The sequence below is a fragment of the Pelobates fuscus genome, chromosome 3 (genome assembly GCF_036172605.1).
Source record: "Pelobates fuscus isolate aPelFus1 chromosome 3, aPelFus1.pri, whole genome shotgun sequence".
Lineage (NCBI taxonomy): Eukaryota > Metazoa > Chordata > Amphibia > Anura > Pelobatidae > Pelobates > Pelobates fuscus.
The window spans coordinates 371055449-371074127 of NC_086319.1; the positions used below are offsets into that span (position 1 = coordinate 371055449).

Consider the following 18679-nt stretch of genomic DNA (forward strand, 5'->3'; position numbering starts at 1 on the left):
AATATATTTTGTGAATTACGGTTACTAAATGTAACAATACACGGTTGCTACTATACAGATGAAAGATTATAAGAGCACATTTACATCAATATAAACATATAGGCCTTCATTTATTATTTTTGGATATGTGTTTACAAGTGATCAATATGTTATATAATATACTGACGTCACCACTAAAGTCTATGGGAGTTTTTGTAGATCATTTGAAAAACGTATCCAAAAATATTAAGTCATCGCCATGGGCTTACCTGCAGCTCTTAATTATTTGCTAATCTATGTTTTAACACTTGGATAACCTAAACATTTATACATTTGTTGTAAATGCAGTATTTGAACACCTGAGATAAGGCAACACATTTTGTAGAGCTGTACAACAGGGTATGAAAATCTGTTTGGAAAAACATGATTAACAGAAAAGAGATGAGGAGAGTCAAATTAGATTACAGTCTAGGGCAGGGATAGGAAACTTTTGGCACTCCAGATCTTGTGGTCTACATCCCCCATAATGCTGGCAAAGCATCATGGGAGGTGCAGTCCAAAACATCTGGAGTGCCGAAGGTTGTCTATGCCTGGTCTAGGAAAATGGGATATACGTATGAATGGAGGTTTAGAGCAATAGGTTCATTGTACAGAATAAGAAAAGAAGAGATTATCCAATGTGAAATCATTGTCCTAATAAATGGGATAACAGCAAGGAGTGAGACTGGATGAACAAACTGTATAAGTTGTCAGAAGAAAGACAGAGCGGACTGGTGTAGAGAGGGGAATTACCTAAACTGAAATGCTTGTTTAAAGAATGAAAGATTTAGGGATTATTTCAAGAATCAGAGACAACGTGAAAGATCTTTTAGGTCAAGTTCGGGCATTCCACAAACAGGATTCAGAGCGAAGATGTTGAGCCTTATTTGTGAACGGCAATATAAAATCACTGGTGGAGCAGAACAATCAGTTAAGGCCGTACCTTCAGCTTAAAAGATACATGAAATTAATGCATTTCTATGTTGAGAGCCTTGTTGGTACAGGTTTGCATTTAAAATGTAATTCGATCAATAAACAGGGCATCATTTAAAAAAGTAACATAAAAAAGGAAGCAAATCTGACTCTGAAAGGACTTGAAATCACATTACTAATAAATCATCAGGAACCTAATATATTGGGCTGGGCATGAGCAGAACGAACAAGACAAACAGCTCACTTGACTTGAAAATGTGCTTGAACAATGTTAAACTATTCATTGTTAATCAGTTATAACAATTAAACTGGGGGGTGTCATTAACTTTGCAGTAGTGGCCTACTGAGATCAACATCATAAGATTAAAGGGACACACACACAATAGGCACCTAGACTACAACTCAATGAGGTGGTCTGTGTGGAGTGCATTGCTTCTGTACTGAATAACATTGCAGTTTCAGAGATAATTTTATTGCTTGGCTAAACACACTTCTAGTGGCTTTTACACTGACAGCCCTATATGGTGCTTCTGCAATGAGAACCAAGACCAATTCGGTTCTTATCGTTCAACATCCACACACATAGCATGAAGGAGTCAAATGTTTGATCAACGTCAACGGTTCTTTATGAGTAGTTGAAGAGGAGCCACAAAACGGGAGTGTCTGCTCTGGGGGAAAAAAAAAAAGTTTAAAAAAAAAAAATGGTTATTTTCTGTAAAATGTTCAACATAATAGGGTAGGCCTTGGGGCAACAATGATGACAATATACAAAAAAAAAAAATAGATTTTGCAACAATAGTTTACCTCATTTTTTTTCCTAATCTACAGAACCATCAAGGCTTGTATTTGTGAACATAAAATCCCCAAACTCAACAATAAATCTGGTACCTCTGTTACTAGATATTTTGGTGAGAACACTGCCGGAGTCTGGAGGGTCACTGACTGGATGGAAACCCACCACCTGCTCTGACAATCAACAACAGAGGAGGAGATATATATATATATATATATATTTGTATTTATTTATTTGTGGTCTTAACTTAAATAGAGGAAAGGGAGAAGGTTGGTAGTGTTGTGCCGAAACCAACCTACGGGTAGGCCTGTAATAAGGAGGGCCCACCAGGGATAATGAAATAATAAGATGGTAGAGGGAGTGGTGGGTGGGGTCACTCAAACAGGAAATGGCATCGGTGAGTAGGGGAGTAGAGTTTATATAGGGAAAACTCCTCCCACAAATTCAGGGCTACGGCCTTTTGTTTGTGGTCAGAACTTAAATAGCATAGGAAAATAGAGGAAAGGAATAAAGTTGGTAGTGATAAGCCAAAACCAACGTACAGGTAGGCCTGTAATAAAAAAGGGGAAAAGATATTGAAGAAAAACACTCTTTATTGCATACTCATAATGCTAAACGTTTAAATGCTGAGTACTTTCTCAGTTTGCTGGATATAAGTACTGTAGACAGAGGATTTCCATCTGCCCAGCCTTTTAATAATATGGACTGGAGTGTCTGTACTGGAGGCTGCTAAAGAAGTGTCCAGAAAACGGAGAGGTTATGTCCCGATTTTAGCAGCAATGCTCTAACGTAAAATATCAACTTGGAAGTGGTAAGTGGGTGTCCGTGGAGTAGCAGTAAGAGAGAGTTGCTGTGTGGCTGCTGTGTGTGGATAGAAATGAATTGAATATTTTAACTGGGCACCGGGGGTTGTCTTTTGGAAAGAGAGGGATTGTAGTAGGGTGGTTAGTTTGGTTAGTTTTAGATGATTGTAATGAGAGAATGTAATAGTCGTGTTTGACCAAGTCGTCTATTTTTAGACTAGTATTAACATCGGTGTGTTATATGAACCAATCAGGGTTATTTAGTAAAGTGTGAATTGAAGGTCGAAATAGCCAAACTGGCTATGTTTTCCAATCGCTTACTCTGTCCTTAAATTTAAAATTCACTTTTAATTCACCCTGAATTCTCCCTTTAGTGAATTACCCTTATAGTTTTTGTTTCTTCTCTTTATTTGCAATGTGCAATTTTTTTAAAATATGATTTTAAAAGAAAACAGAATATTTCACGAAAAAAAAGGTTGACACAAGTTTTAATTGGTGTAAATTCCTGAGTGACAGAGACGTATATGGCTCACTCGTGGAATATTAAATGTCATCCCTGCCAAAATCAATCAGATCACACATCCCGTCACAGTCTGCACAAACAGGAAAAACGTGCCGCCTACATGGTGGAGTGTCTGAGAGAGTTCCATTGGCTTTTTTTGAGAGGCTAACCATTATACATTGCAGGCTCTATTTGATCCAAGGACTAGAACCAGCAAAGAGATACAGGTTGACGGGGAATACAGTTTCAAATGCCTGGCAATCAATACCTGAGAAGGTTTGACTTGTGGCTTCTATATTGTACAAACAAATCCGGAACTGATACTCCCTTCTCCTTTTAAGCCACATAACTCTGATCAGGGCTCAAAATTTGTGCTCGCCATTACTGGGTGAAAATGTAGCCCTGGCTAGTAGAACTTCACCCCTGGTGCGGGATGTGGACTCATCAATAATGACACCTGGTCTTCAGCAGATTGATTACCATCAGTATATTATTTTTTGTTATGATTTTAAATTTGATCAATAAATGCAAATTGTATTATTTTATAGTGTACCACTGCTATACATTTGCTTGATTTTTCTATATATTTTTTCTATTTGAAGTGGAAGCAGATTTAATGAAACTTAATTTCCATAGATTAATTGATAGTTTTATGTTTGTAGTTATATTTTATTAGCACAACTTCACCCTTTCTTTTGTTTTAAAGGAGATATTGGATTATTTTTTCTTTGAGATGGAAGTGAACTGAAGATTGAGTTGTTTCTGGTATTCAAACCTTTCCTTGTGTAGTTAGCATTATACTGTCCAAAAGTATAACCTTTTATGTCTGGCAGCTACAAATTTTTATCTTTGGACTTTTGATATTTGGTGTCATACAGACGATTTAATTTTATATTGCGCTTTTTTAAAAAAAATTTAATTATACTGTTTGCATCTTTTTTAAATTAAAGTTTGTTATTTTGTTAATTTTGGCCAATCTGTCTCTCTCCCTATCTTCCTAATCTATCCTTCCTAGTAACTTGTACTCAAAGGATAAGGGGACAGCAGACAGACATCATGCCAGCGATGATGTAAACATATTAATTGGACTTGGTTGACCTGGTATTTCTTCCAATGGAATAATTCCTCTAAGAAGAAGAATGATGGAGAATTAATCATTCTATAGATTATAGGTGTACAGTGTCTATTTTAGGATGTTTTTCAGCCGTGTCTGTTCAAATACTTCTCAAACCCATTTCATCCATCCCCACCCAAAAACAAATCCAGCCTCCTCTCAAATGCTCTTCTCTCTCCCTTGAAACTCTTTCCACTATTCAGCTTCTCTCATGGTTTCATTTATACCTCCCAAACACCGTCAGCCTAAGCTCAGTGCTGCCTCTACCAAATTTGGGGTTATTCATGCTCCTCCAGCATACCATTATCTGCCTCCACTGAAATAATGTGTGTGTACATAGTTAGACAAACAGGTAGGTATGACAGTTTTACTTGAGATCATATCACTTTATCTTAAATACAACTATTGCAATGCATCCGGTTATAAACATATTCAGCTAATATTATACAAGCCCTCGCCCCTGGTAATTTCCCTGAGCAACTCCAAGTGTGTCATGTGTTGTTGTATGATTAAGAAACAAAGCACTACTGTTTTGTTGCTTAGAAAAAGTTTATTGGCAAAAACATGCCAAGACGGTCAGCAATATATTGTGTACATCACACTACACAAGGATTGTAATTCAGCTTTCTGTATCTCTTAAGAAAGAAAGAAAGAAAAAGAATCTAAGCTTATTTGGCGATGTAAACAGGGTTCTAACAGCAGCAGCGGTAAGTTCGGATCCCTTGGATTCTGCTAAGTGTCCAAAGGTGGCTATACTTGGTACCGTGATACATTTTAGCATGGTTCTTATGTATTAATTTGCATACAAGAAAATTCACTTTGATTCACGTGCCACCCTTAGATGGACAAACCTCATTATTCGGTGTAAAAGGCTTCCACTTCTTTACTGTACTTCTCTAAGATTGCATGTCGCTTTATTTTCATTGTGGGCCCTAGAAAGCAGGATACGCATCGTGAGAAAGAAAACACTGAAAGGTTTGAGTAGAAACAAATATGCGACAGGTGGTTCCTAAAGGTTTATTTACTAAGCCGAGAATTTGTGAAAATTCATAAAAAAATAAATACAATTTAGACCAAAAACTGGAAACACTACTAAACAAGGATTTTTTGATGTAGTGCACACATAAAAACAAACAAAAACAAAACAGTTTTGTAAACAAGCCTTCTAATCGAAACAAATACATTGAGGCATTTGTGTGTGTGTGTGTCAGTGTGTCTGTGTGTGTTGGTCAGTGTTGCGATGGCTGCGTCTGGACAGTGGAGGAACTGGAGGTGCACAGAGGCACGCAATGCCACGTCACATTTTGACGTGACATCAACACTCTCCACCTTTACAGGTTTTCAAGGAGTAGCGGGAGGATCCGTTTTGGCACAGGGTGCGGACAGGCCATGGGTGGTATACCAGAGGCTGGACACCAGAGTCGCATACGGGCAGCAGCAATGTGAGTGTTGGGTCTGCTTGTTGGCTAATATTGTATTTTTTTTTAAAACAAGGGCCGGGGTATAGTAGAGGTGGGACTGTGATTTAGTACAGAGGGTAAGGGGGTGGAAAGGGATTTAGTACAGAGGGGGTACTGGGGTTTAGTAGAGGTGGGGGCTGGGGTTCAGTAGAGTGGGATGCAGATTTTTTTTTATACTGTACTTTTCAAAACAAACCTATGTTTTTATGAAATTATAAGGTTTTTTGTTTTGCAGCCCACATAAACTTAAATCTTGTTTATGTGGCCCGTGCTAGCCTTTGAGTTTGACATGCTTGGTGTAAAAGGTTTAATGTTGTGATCTTAAATCCTTTGTTTTTTTGTGGGTGTATTTTTTACCTTATATTACTATTTTTTTATGAAAATTGCAAAGTCGTTATTTTGTATGCACCATAAATTCATTTCTGCACACCCACTCTGTCCTTTCTCTACATTGTGGAAAAAAAACATACAGTGTGAGCATAAAGTTACAAATATGCCCTTTGTTGCCCTTTATTGTTTTTTCTGCTTGGAGTGTATTAGCATTTTTTTTGAGTGTATTAACAATATTTATTTTGGAGTGTATTAGCAATATGTTTCACTAAACCATTTTCTCATTTATTGTAAAACTCCCTCCCTTGTAACATTGTAAAGGTTGCAGAATATGTTTGTGCTATATAAAGTCTAATAATAATAATAATAAAAACTGTAAATGGTTGGGAATTCAAAGTCAGCTATTGTAGCGGGCTCACCGCTAAACCGTGAAGTGTGCTATTGTATTTGCCTATGTTCCCCATGTATTTGTGATTACTTGTGTGTTTTACCTGCTCTCCGTTCGGGAGACTGCGTACGAATGCAACCCGTTCATCTCCCGAACGGGGACAACCCCAATACCCCATTTAGAATGTTTATTTAGAATGTTCACACCTTGCTAACAAGGTTTAAAAACCACAAACCGCAAGGGAAGCCCCGGCGCGTGCCGACCCTGGGTGGCGGCCCGTTCGTAAGACGAACGCCATCCAGGGGGAGCATTCGCGGATTGCTTCCCACTTCGTTTAGTCCCTGAACGAGGACCTCCCGAGCGCCCCTTGGAGTGTTCACACCAATCAACTAGAACATTGGCAACTTGCAACATAAGTGAGTAACCGCATGGGAAGTAATTAACAAGTGTTTCCCTGGGTGGCAACCGCTCGTATAGACAGACGCCGGCCAGGGGGAGCATTCATATCCTGAAAGGAGACGCTTCCCTCGCTTGGGTTCACCCATGAACCCCGCGAACGGAGGCTGGTCACCTTCTGGGGGCCCCCGAGATTGGTGGAGACACTCTGTAAGGACAATGGTGGTTTAGCGGGCTTTCTGTGCCTGGGAGTCCAGGAGGCGAGAATCTTTCCCGCGCTGGGATTCCCAGGTACAGCGAATACTGGGTAGAAGTAGGAAAACCTTGTATTTGTGTGGGGGAAACCAGGGACAAAGGGATTGGAGTTCCTGTCACACGCACAGGCCCCTGGGAGGGGACATGAAGTGGCGGGAACAGGGGACAAAGGGACTAGGGTTCCAGTTCCGATATACGACTCCTGGGAGGGGACATTGTCTTTTACCTGTGTTCCACCCCCTTGCACAGGGAGAGTATAAAGTCGAGTGTGGCCAATAAAGCTTGTTGTTGTACCCCTGGAACTGTGTGTCATCAAGTTACTGGGAGAAAATGGGTCTCTTCACTTACTAATAATGGAAGTAACCGGTCAGGTTACCCATGGTCCGCTACAGTTATGCCTTCAGTTTGGTTACTGTGGGATAAAATTTGTACTACACAATACAGAGTTAGGATTCCTTTGTGCCCGCAGTGCACATATCTATGGGTTCTCGAGCGACTTACCAGATATAACATGTATGAAAACCCTACATCAATACAATCTAACTCAGGGGTTTCCAAAGTGTGGATCCCCAGATGTTTTAAAAACTACAGCTTCCATGATGCTCTGTCATTCTAAAGACATTCTAAAGGCATGCAAAGCATCATGGGATTTCTAGTTCTACAACATCTGGGGATCCACTTTTTGGGCACCCCTGATCTAACTCATACTCCTGAATATCACAGCCTGAGCAATAATTTAATCAGAGTTTTTCTTACCCATCTCACCGCCAGATATTGAGAAATCCTTGGCTAAGATTGCCCATTTCTGGATCCGTTGAGCATTGGACACCGCCTCTCTGTTCACCCTATCTATTCCTTCTTGAATAGCTTTATACACGGCCTGGTCTTTCTGTTCCACGATTTCGGACACCGTCATGGCCTTACTACCAGCATTGTGACAGAAGAGTACAGCTTCCTGAGTTAGGTTATCCATCGGCTCCAAGGTTTCCGGTTCCACTGCACTCTGCAAAGATAACGGTTATTCACATAATTTGCCAGAGAACACGTGTAGTGGGTAAGTTATGGAATGTACCTTGAGGGTGAGCAGCATTGATAAAAATTTTCTCCTGTCCCCGATTAATACAGCATTACTGACTATAGGCAAATGTCTCTTTACAACATCTTCTAAGGGAACGGGAGGAACATTCTCACCTCCTGCTGTGATAATCAACTCTGCTCAAAAGAGGAAAAACAGAAAAATGCACGTTATACTTCTATATTGCTATTATACAACTCTGAAACACAGCACAGTGATCGACAGATAAATTAACAAACATTTATAGCTACATTAGGTGTACTAACCCTCCTTCCCTTTCATTTTAGAACATAGACCTTGTTTATATCCATCTCATACAGGGATATTTACTAAAGTGAGATTTCAAGGTGAATTTAAAATTTAAGGCCAGAGCAGCCAAACTGAACGTATTGCTGACTTGGAGAATTTTTCCAGTTATATTAATCTTAAATTTGAAATTCACTTTGAACTCACCATGGTAAATAATCATGATATATGTCAATAATGATGTAAACATGATTCTCTTGGGAGGCGGAGCTTGATGGTGGAACAGAGCGGTCGCATACTAGAGTACAACAGTGCCCCCAATGTACATTTTTTATGGGGTTTTGCAAACTTACAGGGGTCTAATATAGGGCGAGGGCCCCATGATCACATGGCCTAGGATGGCCAGATCTGGTGGTCTGCCTGATCTCCCAACCAGACCCCAGGGTCACGATTGCCGGCAAGGAATCGCCAGCGATCAGGTAAGTCCCGGTCTACTAAATGACGTACAAGGTACGTCCGTGGTTGCTTTTTGGCGGACGTACCTGGTACGTCACCGGTCGGGAAGGGATTAACTAGCCAAAGTGGAGACATGCTCTAACTCGGCTATGCCTTCACCTCGGCTACTCTGATCTTAAATTTGAAATTCACTTTCAATTCTCACTTTTGTAAATAATCCTGTATATGTCTCTCTGGGTGTCCTCTCCTTCTCATACAGTTTGCCTTTGTAGTTCAGATCATTTATTACTGGCAATGGCTGAGCTGTGTACATAATTTAAGGGGGCACTATAGTCACCAAAACAACTTTAGCTTAATGAAGGAGTTTTGGTGTATATAAACAAAGTGATTTTACTCCTAAATGGCAGAGAATTGAGCAGTGTGACTACAGTGCATGATCCTTACACAAAAACTGCTTAATTAAGCTAAAATTGTTTTGGTGACTATAGTGTCCCTTTAATTTCTTTGTGCAACACTATAAAGATTCATATATATTTATATTATACAGTGGAATGCTGCTTGGTGTCATCTAATATCCCCTAAACCAACACATTTTAGTGACTTAAATAAATTAAAATGCAAAACAAGCATATAAATGAACAAACAGCTGATTTGTAAAAAATTTCTAACTACGCTATTGTCACAACTTGACTATTTTATCCTCATTCAGAGTTTTGTGAATTACAGATGTATAACCTCTGGTATCATAGATTATGATGACTCTACAATCAGTCAGTGGTATTATGCTACCATGATATACAGTTCAATGTGCATGCTGCGTTCTCTCTACCAGATATATCAGTTTCAGTCTGTTAATTGCAGTTTCTAATGCCCTCTAAATACTATATCAGACACTGTTTAAAATGATGGCACCATATAAATAATGATTTGTAAACTGCGAGTGCTTAAACACATCAAATATACTACCACCACATAAATATCATCAAGTTACCCCAACCTAAAGCATAGAAGCAGGCTTTAAATAAAAGCTGAAAGCCAATTTTGAGATTGTACCTTTTATCCTTCCCGTCACCTGCAGGAACCCATCATCATCCAACTTCCCAATATCTCCAGAGTGTAACCAGCCCTCGTCATCAAAAACTTCTCTTGTCCTGTCCTCCATGTTTAGATATCCCATGAAGACGTTCCGACCCCAGAAACAGATTTCACCATTCCCATAGTCATCTTTATCCACTAGTTTCACCCGGCACCCTGGGACAGCCTTACCACAACTGTAAGAAGGACTTCATGATCAGAGGTGGAAAGTGGAGAACATGTACAAACTGTTTCAATGGAGTTTTTTTTTTTTAAATGGTTGTGGGATTAGAAGAGACAATAGGAGATATTAGGTGTAAACTTTATAGACTTCTACTTTAAAATTCTAGATAGATTAACAGTTATGTATCACAGTGAATAGCCTAGTAGGCTTAAAAATATTTGCCTCAGGGACAAGAGTTGGGCAGACTTGATGGGCCGAATGGTTCTTATCTGCCGTCACATTCTATGTTTCTATGTAAGAGTGATCTAGTATACTGATATCTATAGTGGTATTAACCGGCATTCTCTGGGAACAAAAAAAGCAAACTACTTAACATCCAACGTGAAATTAGGTTCAACCCATACTGGTATTAAAAGTGAATCGATGACCGTGATATGTATGGATGAGTCACAACTAAGGAGAAGATGCTAAAAGAGTTTGTGGTTATTCCATTACACAGGATAATGGCATGATTTTAATAGTACCATTTAAATCTATGGGTGTTTGGTCCAGACATAAAGTGTGGTCCTGTTGTCTCAGACATGCCATATGCTTCGTACAGTGTGATATTGAGCCCTAAGAAAAACTCCAATGTTTCAGCAGATATTGGAGCTGCTCCTGAGAAATGCTTTTCGCAGCGATAGAATCCCAAGGCCTTGCGAATCTTCGACAGGACCAGGAAGTCAGCCAACGTTGAGAGAAAGGGCTTCAGTTCACCACTAGGACAAACAGATGGCAGTATATTATAAACCAGTACAGTATACCTAATCACAAACTGTAAATCTTTCTAATAAACTACTTTATCTGCAGAGAAGTGAGTTCAGTATACTTGGGTCAACGAGGACATCGTCATGGGCAGAATTATTTTATGCCCACAAACAGGTACCATTAAGACGTTATGATGGCATACCTGCCATACTCTATAAGTATACCACCATAGGCAATTAACTTTGCCGAAGTTTGGCAGCATTTCCCTTGTGGTTGGAAATCAACCCTTGGAACTTCCTCTATCCTTTTATGGTGTGTTCCTGTTCCTATTCCTGTATTATTGATTCCTTATTTCAATCAGATGTCAGGAGGTACTTTGTTTCTTTTTAATTTACGCTTTATCTTGTTTATTCTTCTCTTTATCATTATTTTATTATTTTCTTTTTCTCATGCGTGTCTAGTAAAAGTTGTAGTCGTCTTATACTTATATCTTTAAATCCAAACTCAAACCATCATCCAGTTTGTATACCACAAGGCATACATTAGATTTTTTCTAGATCACCTTTCTAACTTCGATTATCTATTTATAATTACTACAAAATCAATTTCTTTGCAGTTGGCATGAACATCTGTGACCACAATAAAAATCCATCCGTTCATATTCAATACCTTGGAATTATAAAACAAAATGACACCTGTCCTACCTGAGCAATGAGGTTTTCTTCCCGTGGTAGTTGCCGCATGAAAAAATAATATTTTTTTAGCATACATACAGATATAATTACATTGCTTATTCACGTATTTAACGGTATATTTATTCTTTATAATATACTAGTACAAGAATTGCCTATTTTGGAAGCCAAATTTTATTTATTTTTTATTATTAGTGAACGCTAAATTCATAACTAACTTGTATAACTCTACAGAACCACATAATCCACATAAGTCAAATAACCATTTCCTCTTCCTTGTGTGATGGAACGTTAAAGTTAATCACCTCATCTGCCTGAATATAAGGTTCTGATTGGCGGTGGACAATCACTTGTTCTAGGTAGATCTTTTTACTATATGTGCTACATCTATTTACAGAAGCAGGCACTAAAAGATCTTCCAGTGGAAAGGACAGCTAAACCCACTATTGTTTGTTGAGATGAAATATAATGTGTTTTACAAGTTAATAGGGCTTTTAACAGATTAGGATTTATGGCTTGCTTGTCCAACCCTGGGTGGAGAAGGTCTTAAATTAATGATAGCAGAATATATAGACTGTGTACTTCCTTGCAGGACTCTGGTTCCTTTCAAAGCTGACCGACATTGCCCAGGACAACATCTTCCTGCGAAGAACCCCAGCCTGACTCGACACATCCTTAATCCGTTCCATGACTTTCTCCCACACTCTTGGGACTCCCATGTGTGATGTAGGCTGTACATCTCTCAGTGTGTCCACAAGCGTCCCCTGTCACAGCAACAAAAAATGGCATATTAACACAATGGTTTATCCAGTGGAAGCTTGTCCATAGTATCATTAGGGGCAGCAGCATTCCACCACATAACTGTAAGCAAAAATAAATATATAAAACAAATGACTCTATAATGCATTAGGGCTTGAAATATAATTAAAAAGTACAAACTGGATGTGCCAGTTTAGAAAAAACTAATAAAACAAAATACTGTAAAAAAAAGTTTATAGTAGATACTATAAAATATATCAAATAATGTAAAATAAAAAAAATGAATTTATATAAAAGTAGATACTTATTTTATTGTATTTTACTTTACTTTATATATTTTATAGTATGTTCATTTTATTCCCTTTTTCATCCAGTATTTTGTTTTATTATTTATAATCTTTTCTAAATGGGTTCAACCTCTTTCTACTATTTATAGAGAAAGGTGGAATGTTGGACAGGCAATGTGAAATCGGAGAGAGTGAGAGAGAACAGATACGTTATTTGGATACCATAATGCCAACATAAAGTGTTGGTGTCTTTTAATCTGGGGTATGCAGGAGAGCTGTATCTTACAGCAAGCGTAACACCCATTTAAATAATCATTGATGCTCTCAGCTGGAGACAGGGAAAATGAAAATAAAATATGAGCTTTTAATAGCATTAGTGGAAGAAATTTAATTGTATAACATAAGTCAAGACATGTTTTAAAAAAAAACCAAAAACCTGCAAACCTATATCTGTCCTTTTAGACTGGAGACATTGCATTGAGACTTTGGAGCCTGGAATCCCTAAAATGTGCTTCTCATCAGGGACTGAATACATCACCAACAGGGAGTGAGAGTCCTGCCTTTTCATAATTTACTCTACTTTCCTCCATGGAAACAACATTTCAGTAAGTTTATTAAACGGTTGCTTGCAGCAGCTACTTTGGACTTACAGAATGCTTGGTTGTATAGGGAGAGGTATTAGCAGTAGAAAGATGGAAGTGCTCATGCCATTGTACAGAACACTGGTGAGACCTCACTTGGAGTATTGTACGCAGTACTGGAGACCGTATCTTCAGAAGGATATTGATACCTTAGAGAGAGTTCAGAGAAGGGCTACTAAACTGGTTCATGGATTGCAGGATAAAACTTACCAGGAAAGGTTAAAGGATCTTAACATGTATAGCTTGGAGGAAAGACGAGACAGGGGGGATATGATAGAAACATTTAAATACATTAAGGGAATCAACACAGTAAAGGAGGAGACTAGATTTAAAAGAAGATAAACTACCACAACAAGAGGACATAGTCTTAAATTAGAGGGGCAAAGGTTTAAAAATAATATCAGGAAGTATTACTTTACTGAGAGGGTAGTGGATGCATGGAATAGCCTTCCAGCTGAAGTGGTAGAGGTTAACACAGTAAAGGAGTTTAAGCATGCGTGGAATATAAGGCTATCCTAACTATAAGATAAGGCCAGGGACTAATGAAAGTATTTAGAAAACTGGGCAGACTAGATGGGCCGAATGGTTCTTATCTGCCGTCACATTCTAGGTTTCAATTTTCTATGAGTACTCCAGGCTGCCTGTGAATCATCCATAATTATAATAATGTTGCAGTCAAACTATGCTTTTTTTGACGCCAAAGAACAAAGTCAGGACAGGATATATATCTCTATATCTCTATATCTCTATATCTCTATATCTCTATATCTCTATATCTCTATATCTCTATATCTCTATATCTCTATATCTCTATATCTCTATATCTCTATATCTCTATATCTCTATATATATATATATATATAAAGGCCTGAACTTGTGGAGGCCTGAATTTGTGGGAGGAGTAAGTCCCCTACTTAAACTCCCAGCCCCTACTCACCTCTGCCTTTCAGCTGATTGTTTTGTCCCCATAGCAACCAGCACTTCCTGTCCAACTTCCCTCCAGAATTTTTTCCTGTTTCCAGCAGTCAGACGTCCTGACCAGTCCTCCGTCCGTTTGAGGCCTTCCACTCGGTTCCCGGTCAAGGTACCCGGTTTCCGGTCACGAGACCGGCACGTTCACGTAAGTTAGGCGTAGGAAATAGCGCCCCGCTATTTCCCGCCGTTTGGGCCTAAAAACGTAGGGGTAGGCTCCCTCTATCATATTCGTACAAATACACGCTTTTTTAACCAATTTCAGTGTTCACGCCAAAACAGACGAACGCTCGGCACTTTATCACTGCTTTTACATATTCGTACGGAAACTACCTAATCTATTATTATTTATATACACAGTAATATTATTACGGGCATTCTCTTATTTCCGTTTGGTCACCCAGGACCAATCTATTTCGTACGATTAAAACACAAACACCTTGCTCTAAATCCATATTCGGCTAGTTCTTATTCAAATAGGCTACAGTATGCACTAAGTTCTATTTCACGAATTCTACTTTTCTTTACGTATATTCCCTGTTCGGTCATATTGCTACTGATACCTTTTTTTTGTCAGTTTGGGGATATAATTTAGCTTGTTTAAAAATCTGCCTTGTGATTTTCTTTCTATGTTAACCAGTTAATTTGTTTTACTACTTTTAAAAATATCCACGTCTATCATAAACGTACGGTTTCTATACACTGTGGCAGGATGGCCAGGCTTGTCACAAACTTCAAATGCAACAGTCAGGATAAAATAGTACTGCAGTTTGTCACTTTCCACAATATATACAAGGTTGTGCTCTCCCACAAAATAAAACAAAAAGAAAATAAATCCTACTCCAACTTGGAGACTTACTAAACAGTATTACTAACTATCCAACTGGCCAGCTAATCTAGTTCCCAGTTTTAAACAAAATGAAATACAGCACTTTAAGCAGGTTTCACACAGTACCTTTGTCTCAGGCTTAACTGCCTCCTCTCTCCCAGCTGTTAGACTCTCTGATGTCTTCAGAGGCTAACCTTTTAAAACCCTAGTGCTGGTTAATTACATTCACCTGGTATATAACATTCAAGGGGTGACTCCCACCAATTAACCCCATCATGCTGGGAATAGAGAGCACTCCAATCTATTACTAACATAGAAAGCCTCTCTGACCTTGCCACAACACATATTTACCTATTAAACACTTCATTTTGTCACATATACTAATAAATACTGTTTATAAACACAATATCCGGCACATAAACGTCTGTACTATTCATTTTCCATATAATCACGCTGTCACATATTTTTGGCTTTACAGACTGCATCGGTTTCTCGCTTTTTCTGCGCTAAAGTTGTTTATTTCAAGGTCTTTTATTACAGGAACAGATATTGTATTTTATCACTTTGCATTATAAAGCCATAGGCCTAAAATGTTTACATATTGGGTTTTATTACTTACCTCCACACCTGTCGTTAACTATGGAATTTTTCTTCGGTTAACCCTTAGCTCCAGTATTATTCTAGGCTTCCCCCGGTTCTACACAGTTAAACCGTTTCGCATAACGTAATTTCTTTATGTCAAACCAAGGTATAGTTCACAACTCGTTTGTTACTACACCTCATATAAAACCTATCATGGTCTCAAGTTCATTACTACTTTTCCACAGGCTTACGCCCACGGTACGTTAATTCTTTACTATTATTTCTACTCATTCATACGGTCATACAGCCATCAGGCTCCGGAAAACACCAAAACCTGACCCGGTACTCAGCCATACCTTCAGGTACTTACGTCTATACCCAAATACGTCCAATCGTCACCCCAAGGCCTCATCCAGCCTTCTCACAAATATCTATTTCAGCCCAGTCACACACTTAAACCTTTCAGATCCCTCAATGCAGGATCTCACGTTGCACCCCTAACAAACAACCTACTCCCAATTCAAATCATACGCCACCACGATACGCATAAATACGTCAACATCTGTCTTAAAGCCTCAGGACTCTTCCTCAAGGACAGCATAAGACGAGACTTACCACACTTATTACCACCAGAAGGTTCCAGATACCATTCGCAAGAAGTCAAGGTTAGCATCTACACAACATTCCAGTCCTCTCACCTTATCCTTAAATATACAATCGAACTGGCTACAGGGTCTAGGCTAATGCCTTAGCGCACCCTATCAGAAAACCCGTCCCAGCGAGGCCTTCCATCCCCCCCCACCTCAACACGGAGGTACGGCCCCACGCCCAAATCATAGTTACAAGCCTCGCATGCCCTACAACAGGGCGCTAGTCAGGGCCTCACCTGTCACGGCCACACGTTTTGATTTCTCTCTACTGTCACCGAGAGGCCAACATCCCGCCACCACGTCTGTGGCAACTACGTCATAAGCCAAATCATAGGTAGAGCCTCTCACCGCCACTTGGCATTAGCAGGGCCTCACCTATCCAAACATTCAACAGTTAAGTTTTTCGCTTTGGCATCTAGCATTACAGTCCAGTTCTTCCATATACACCACCCCACATACCCCGCCTACTTACCTTACGCCCCTTCTAATATATCTTTCACATAATCATTCCTTTTAGAATGTCCCAAGAACCTATTCCAACCAAAGAATTGACAGAAGAAACTCCATTCACGCCTACCAGACACGGGTCTCCAGGCGAATCACTCACTCTTTCAACCCCCACGTCCTTGAGAGCATGGACTATTCCCAAAATTACGGCCGAGCTTAGGCTCAGGGGAATCCCCTTTCCGGCCACAGCTAGGAAGGCTGAACTTTATAGGCTACTTACTCACCAAGCCCCCGAGCCCAGGCCAGGGACTAGCTCTCAAGGACAACCACCAAGCAACAGCACGGCCACCCAGGATACCCTGGCAGAGATCTTGGCCAATCTACAGACCCTCAATAGCAGGCTATCTAAGGTGGAAAGCGCCATCTCCTCCCCAGGTACTACCACGGTAGTCCCAGTCGCTTTCACAGCTGTACCTACTATACCAACATGCCCTCCTATACTCCCCCTCCAGCACCGGGCACAGCCATTACACCATTTGAGTCACCAGCACACTCCGTCCCTGACTATCAGGAAAGATATCCTAGACAGGAAGGATGTGTGTCTGGTGTCCTTGCTCATAGCCTCACAGGATGTACTTGAGAACAAGGCATTCAATTACGGTGATATCTCTGTGGTGCTCAAGACAAGGGATCCCAGGCTTAATCATCTGGTGGATTATCTCACCACAGGGTTCACTATAGGGTTTCTCACGGGTATTGTAGCCATTCCCCCAGGTACACTAGAATGCCCTAATCTCCAGTCAGCACGTTTAGACCCAGTCTCCATAGACACTCTCATTGCCTCTGAAATCACCAACGGTTTCATGATCGGCCCCTTCACCTCTTCACCATTCTCCTCCTGGCGCACTAACCCCATTGGTATTGCTATTCACAAATATTCTAAAAAAACAAAACAAAACAAAAAAAAAAGTCTAATTATTGATTTATCGGCACCGCACTCTTTTGTTCCAAGCATAAACGCACTCATTCCAGCAGACGAATTCTCACTTCAGTACGTAACCATCGACGACGCCATACAGTCCATCATATCATCTGGTAATCGACCCTGGCTTAGCAAAACGGACATCACAAACGCGTTTAAATTACTACCCATGCACCCCTCACTCTGGCACTTACACGGTGTTAAATGGCGAGGGAAATATTACTTCTCTACACGACTCACTTTCGGTTCTCGAAGCAGCCCCAAACTGTTCGACATTTTCGCAGAGTCACTATGCTGGCTGCTTCTGAACGTCACCAGGTGTCACTCCATTATCCACTACCTTGACGACTTTTTACTATAGAGCCAGGGTCACCTTCACCCACAGCAATCAGAAGCACTACTGCACTATTTTCCACACTTTGAGTCCCTTTGTCCACAGCCAAAACTATAGGCCCCACAACTAAATTGACTTTTCTGGGGATAGAACTGGACTCTGTTAACCTCAGAGCTAGCCTCCCCCACGACAAACTGTCACGTTTGAGAGGGGAGATGACTTGTTTCTGCGGAATGATGTTTGCACTAGAAAATAACTTCAGTCGCTTCTCGGATCCCTGAACTTTGCGATGCGCATCATTCCGCAGGGAAGGTCTTTCATATCCAGACTCCTTTGCCTGCTGCACGGAGTTCCGGACTCTGGCACAGTTTCTTTGGACCCCCACGCCAAGGCTGACTTAGCTATGTGGGGGAAGTTTTTGAAGGACTGGAATGGAATCTCCATGTTTATTCCCCCTCTCTCCACCTCTTTACCCATCATCCACACAGACGCAGCAGCCAATACCGGTTTTGCAGCCATTTTTGGGAACCACTGGTTCAGGGGCCATTGGCCCACTGATACGGATGCCTTGCCAGGATTCAGAGAGACCTCAGCACTATTTGAAATTTATCCCATTGTGGCGTCAGCACACACCTGGGGTCATCTCTGGTCTGGCAAGGCAGTCAAATGCTACTCTGATAACTCGGCAGCTTGCGAAATCGTGAACAAAGGGCGATCATCTTCCCTGACC

The 18679-nt window shown here is 40.2% G+C and overlaps 1 protein-coding gene across 3 annotated transcripts in view; it reads right to left on the reverse strand.

The window, feature by feature from the left end:
* Window positions 1-4693: 4693 nt before the first annotated feature.
* Window positions 4694-18679, reverse strand: part of ACSBG1 (acyl-CoA synthetase bubblegum family member 1) — a 53902-nt gene continuing 39916 nt past the window's right edge. For all 3 annotated transcript variants that reach the window (XM_063449422.1, XM_063449420.1, XM_063449421.1), the window contains exons 9-14: window positions 12049-12230; window positions 10552-10785; window positions 9823-10040; window positions 8065-8204; window positions 7749-7995; window positions 4694-5095 (exon numbers count right to left, since the gene is read on the reverse strand). In XM_063449422.1, coding sequence (XP_063305492.1) covers window positions 5019-5095; window positions 7749-7995; window positions 8065-8204; window positions 9823-10040; window positions 10552-10785; window positions 12049-12230 — 1098 coding nt within the window. In that variant the 3' untranslated portion in view covers window positions 4694-5018. The remainder of the gene's footprint in view (window positions 5096-7748; window positions 7996-8064; window positions 8205-9822; window positions 10041-10551; window positions 10786-12048; window positions 12231-18679) is intronic.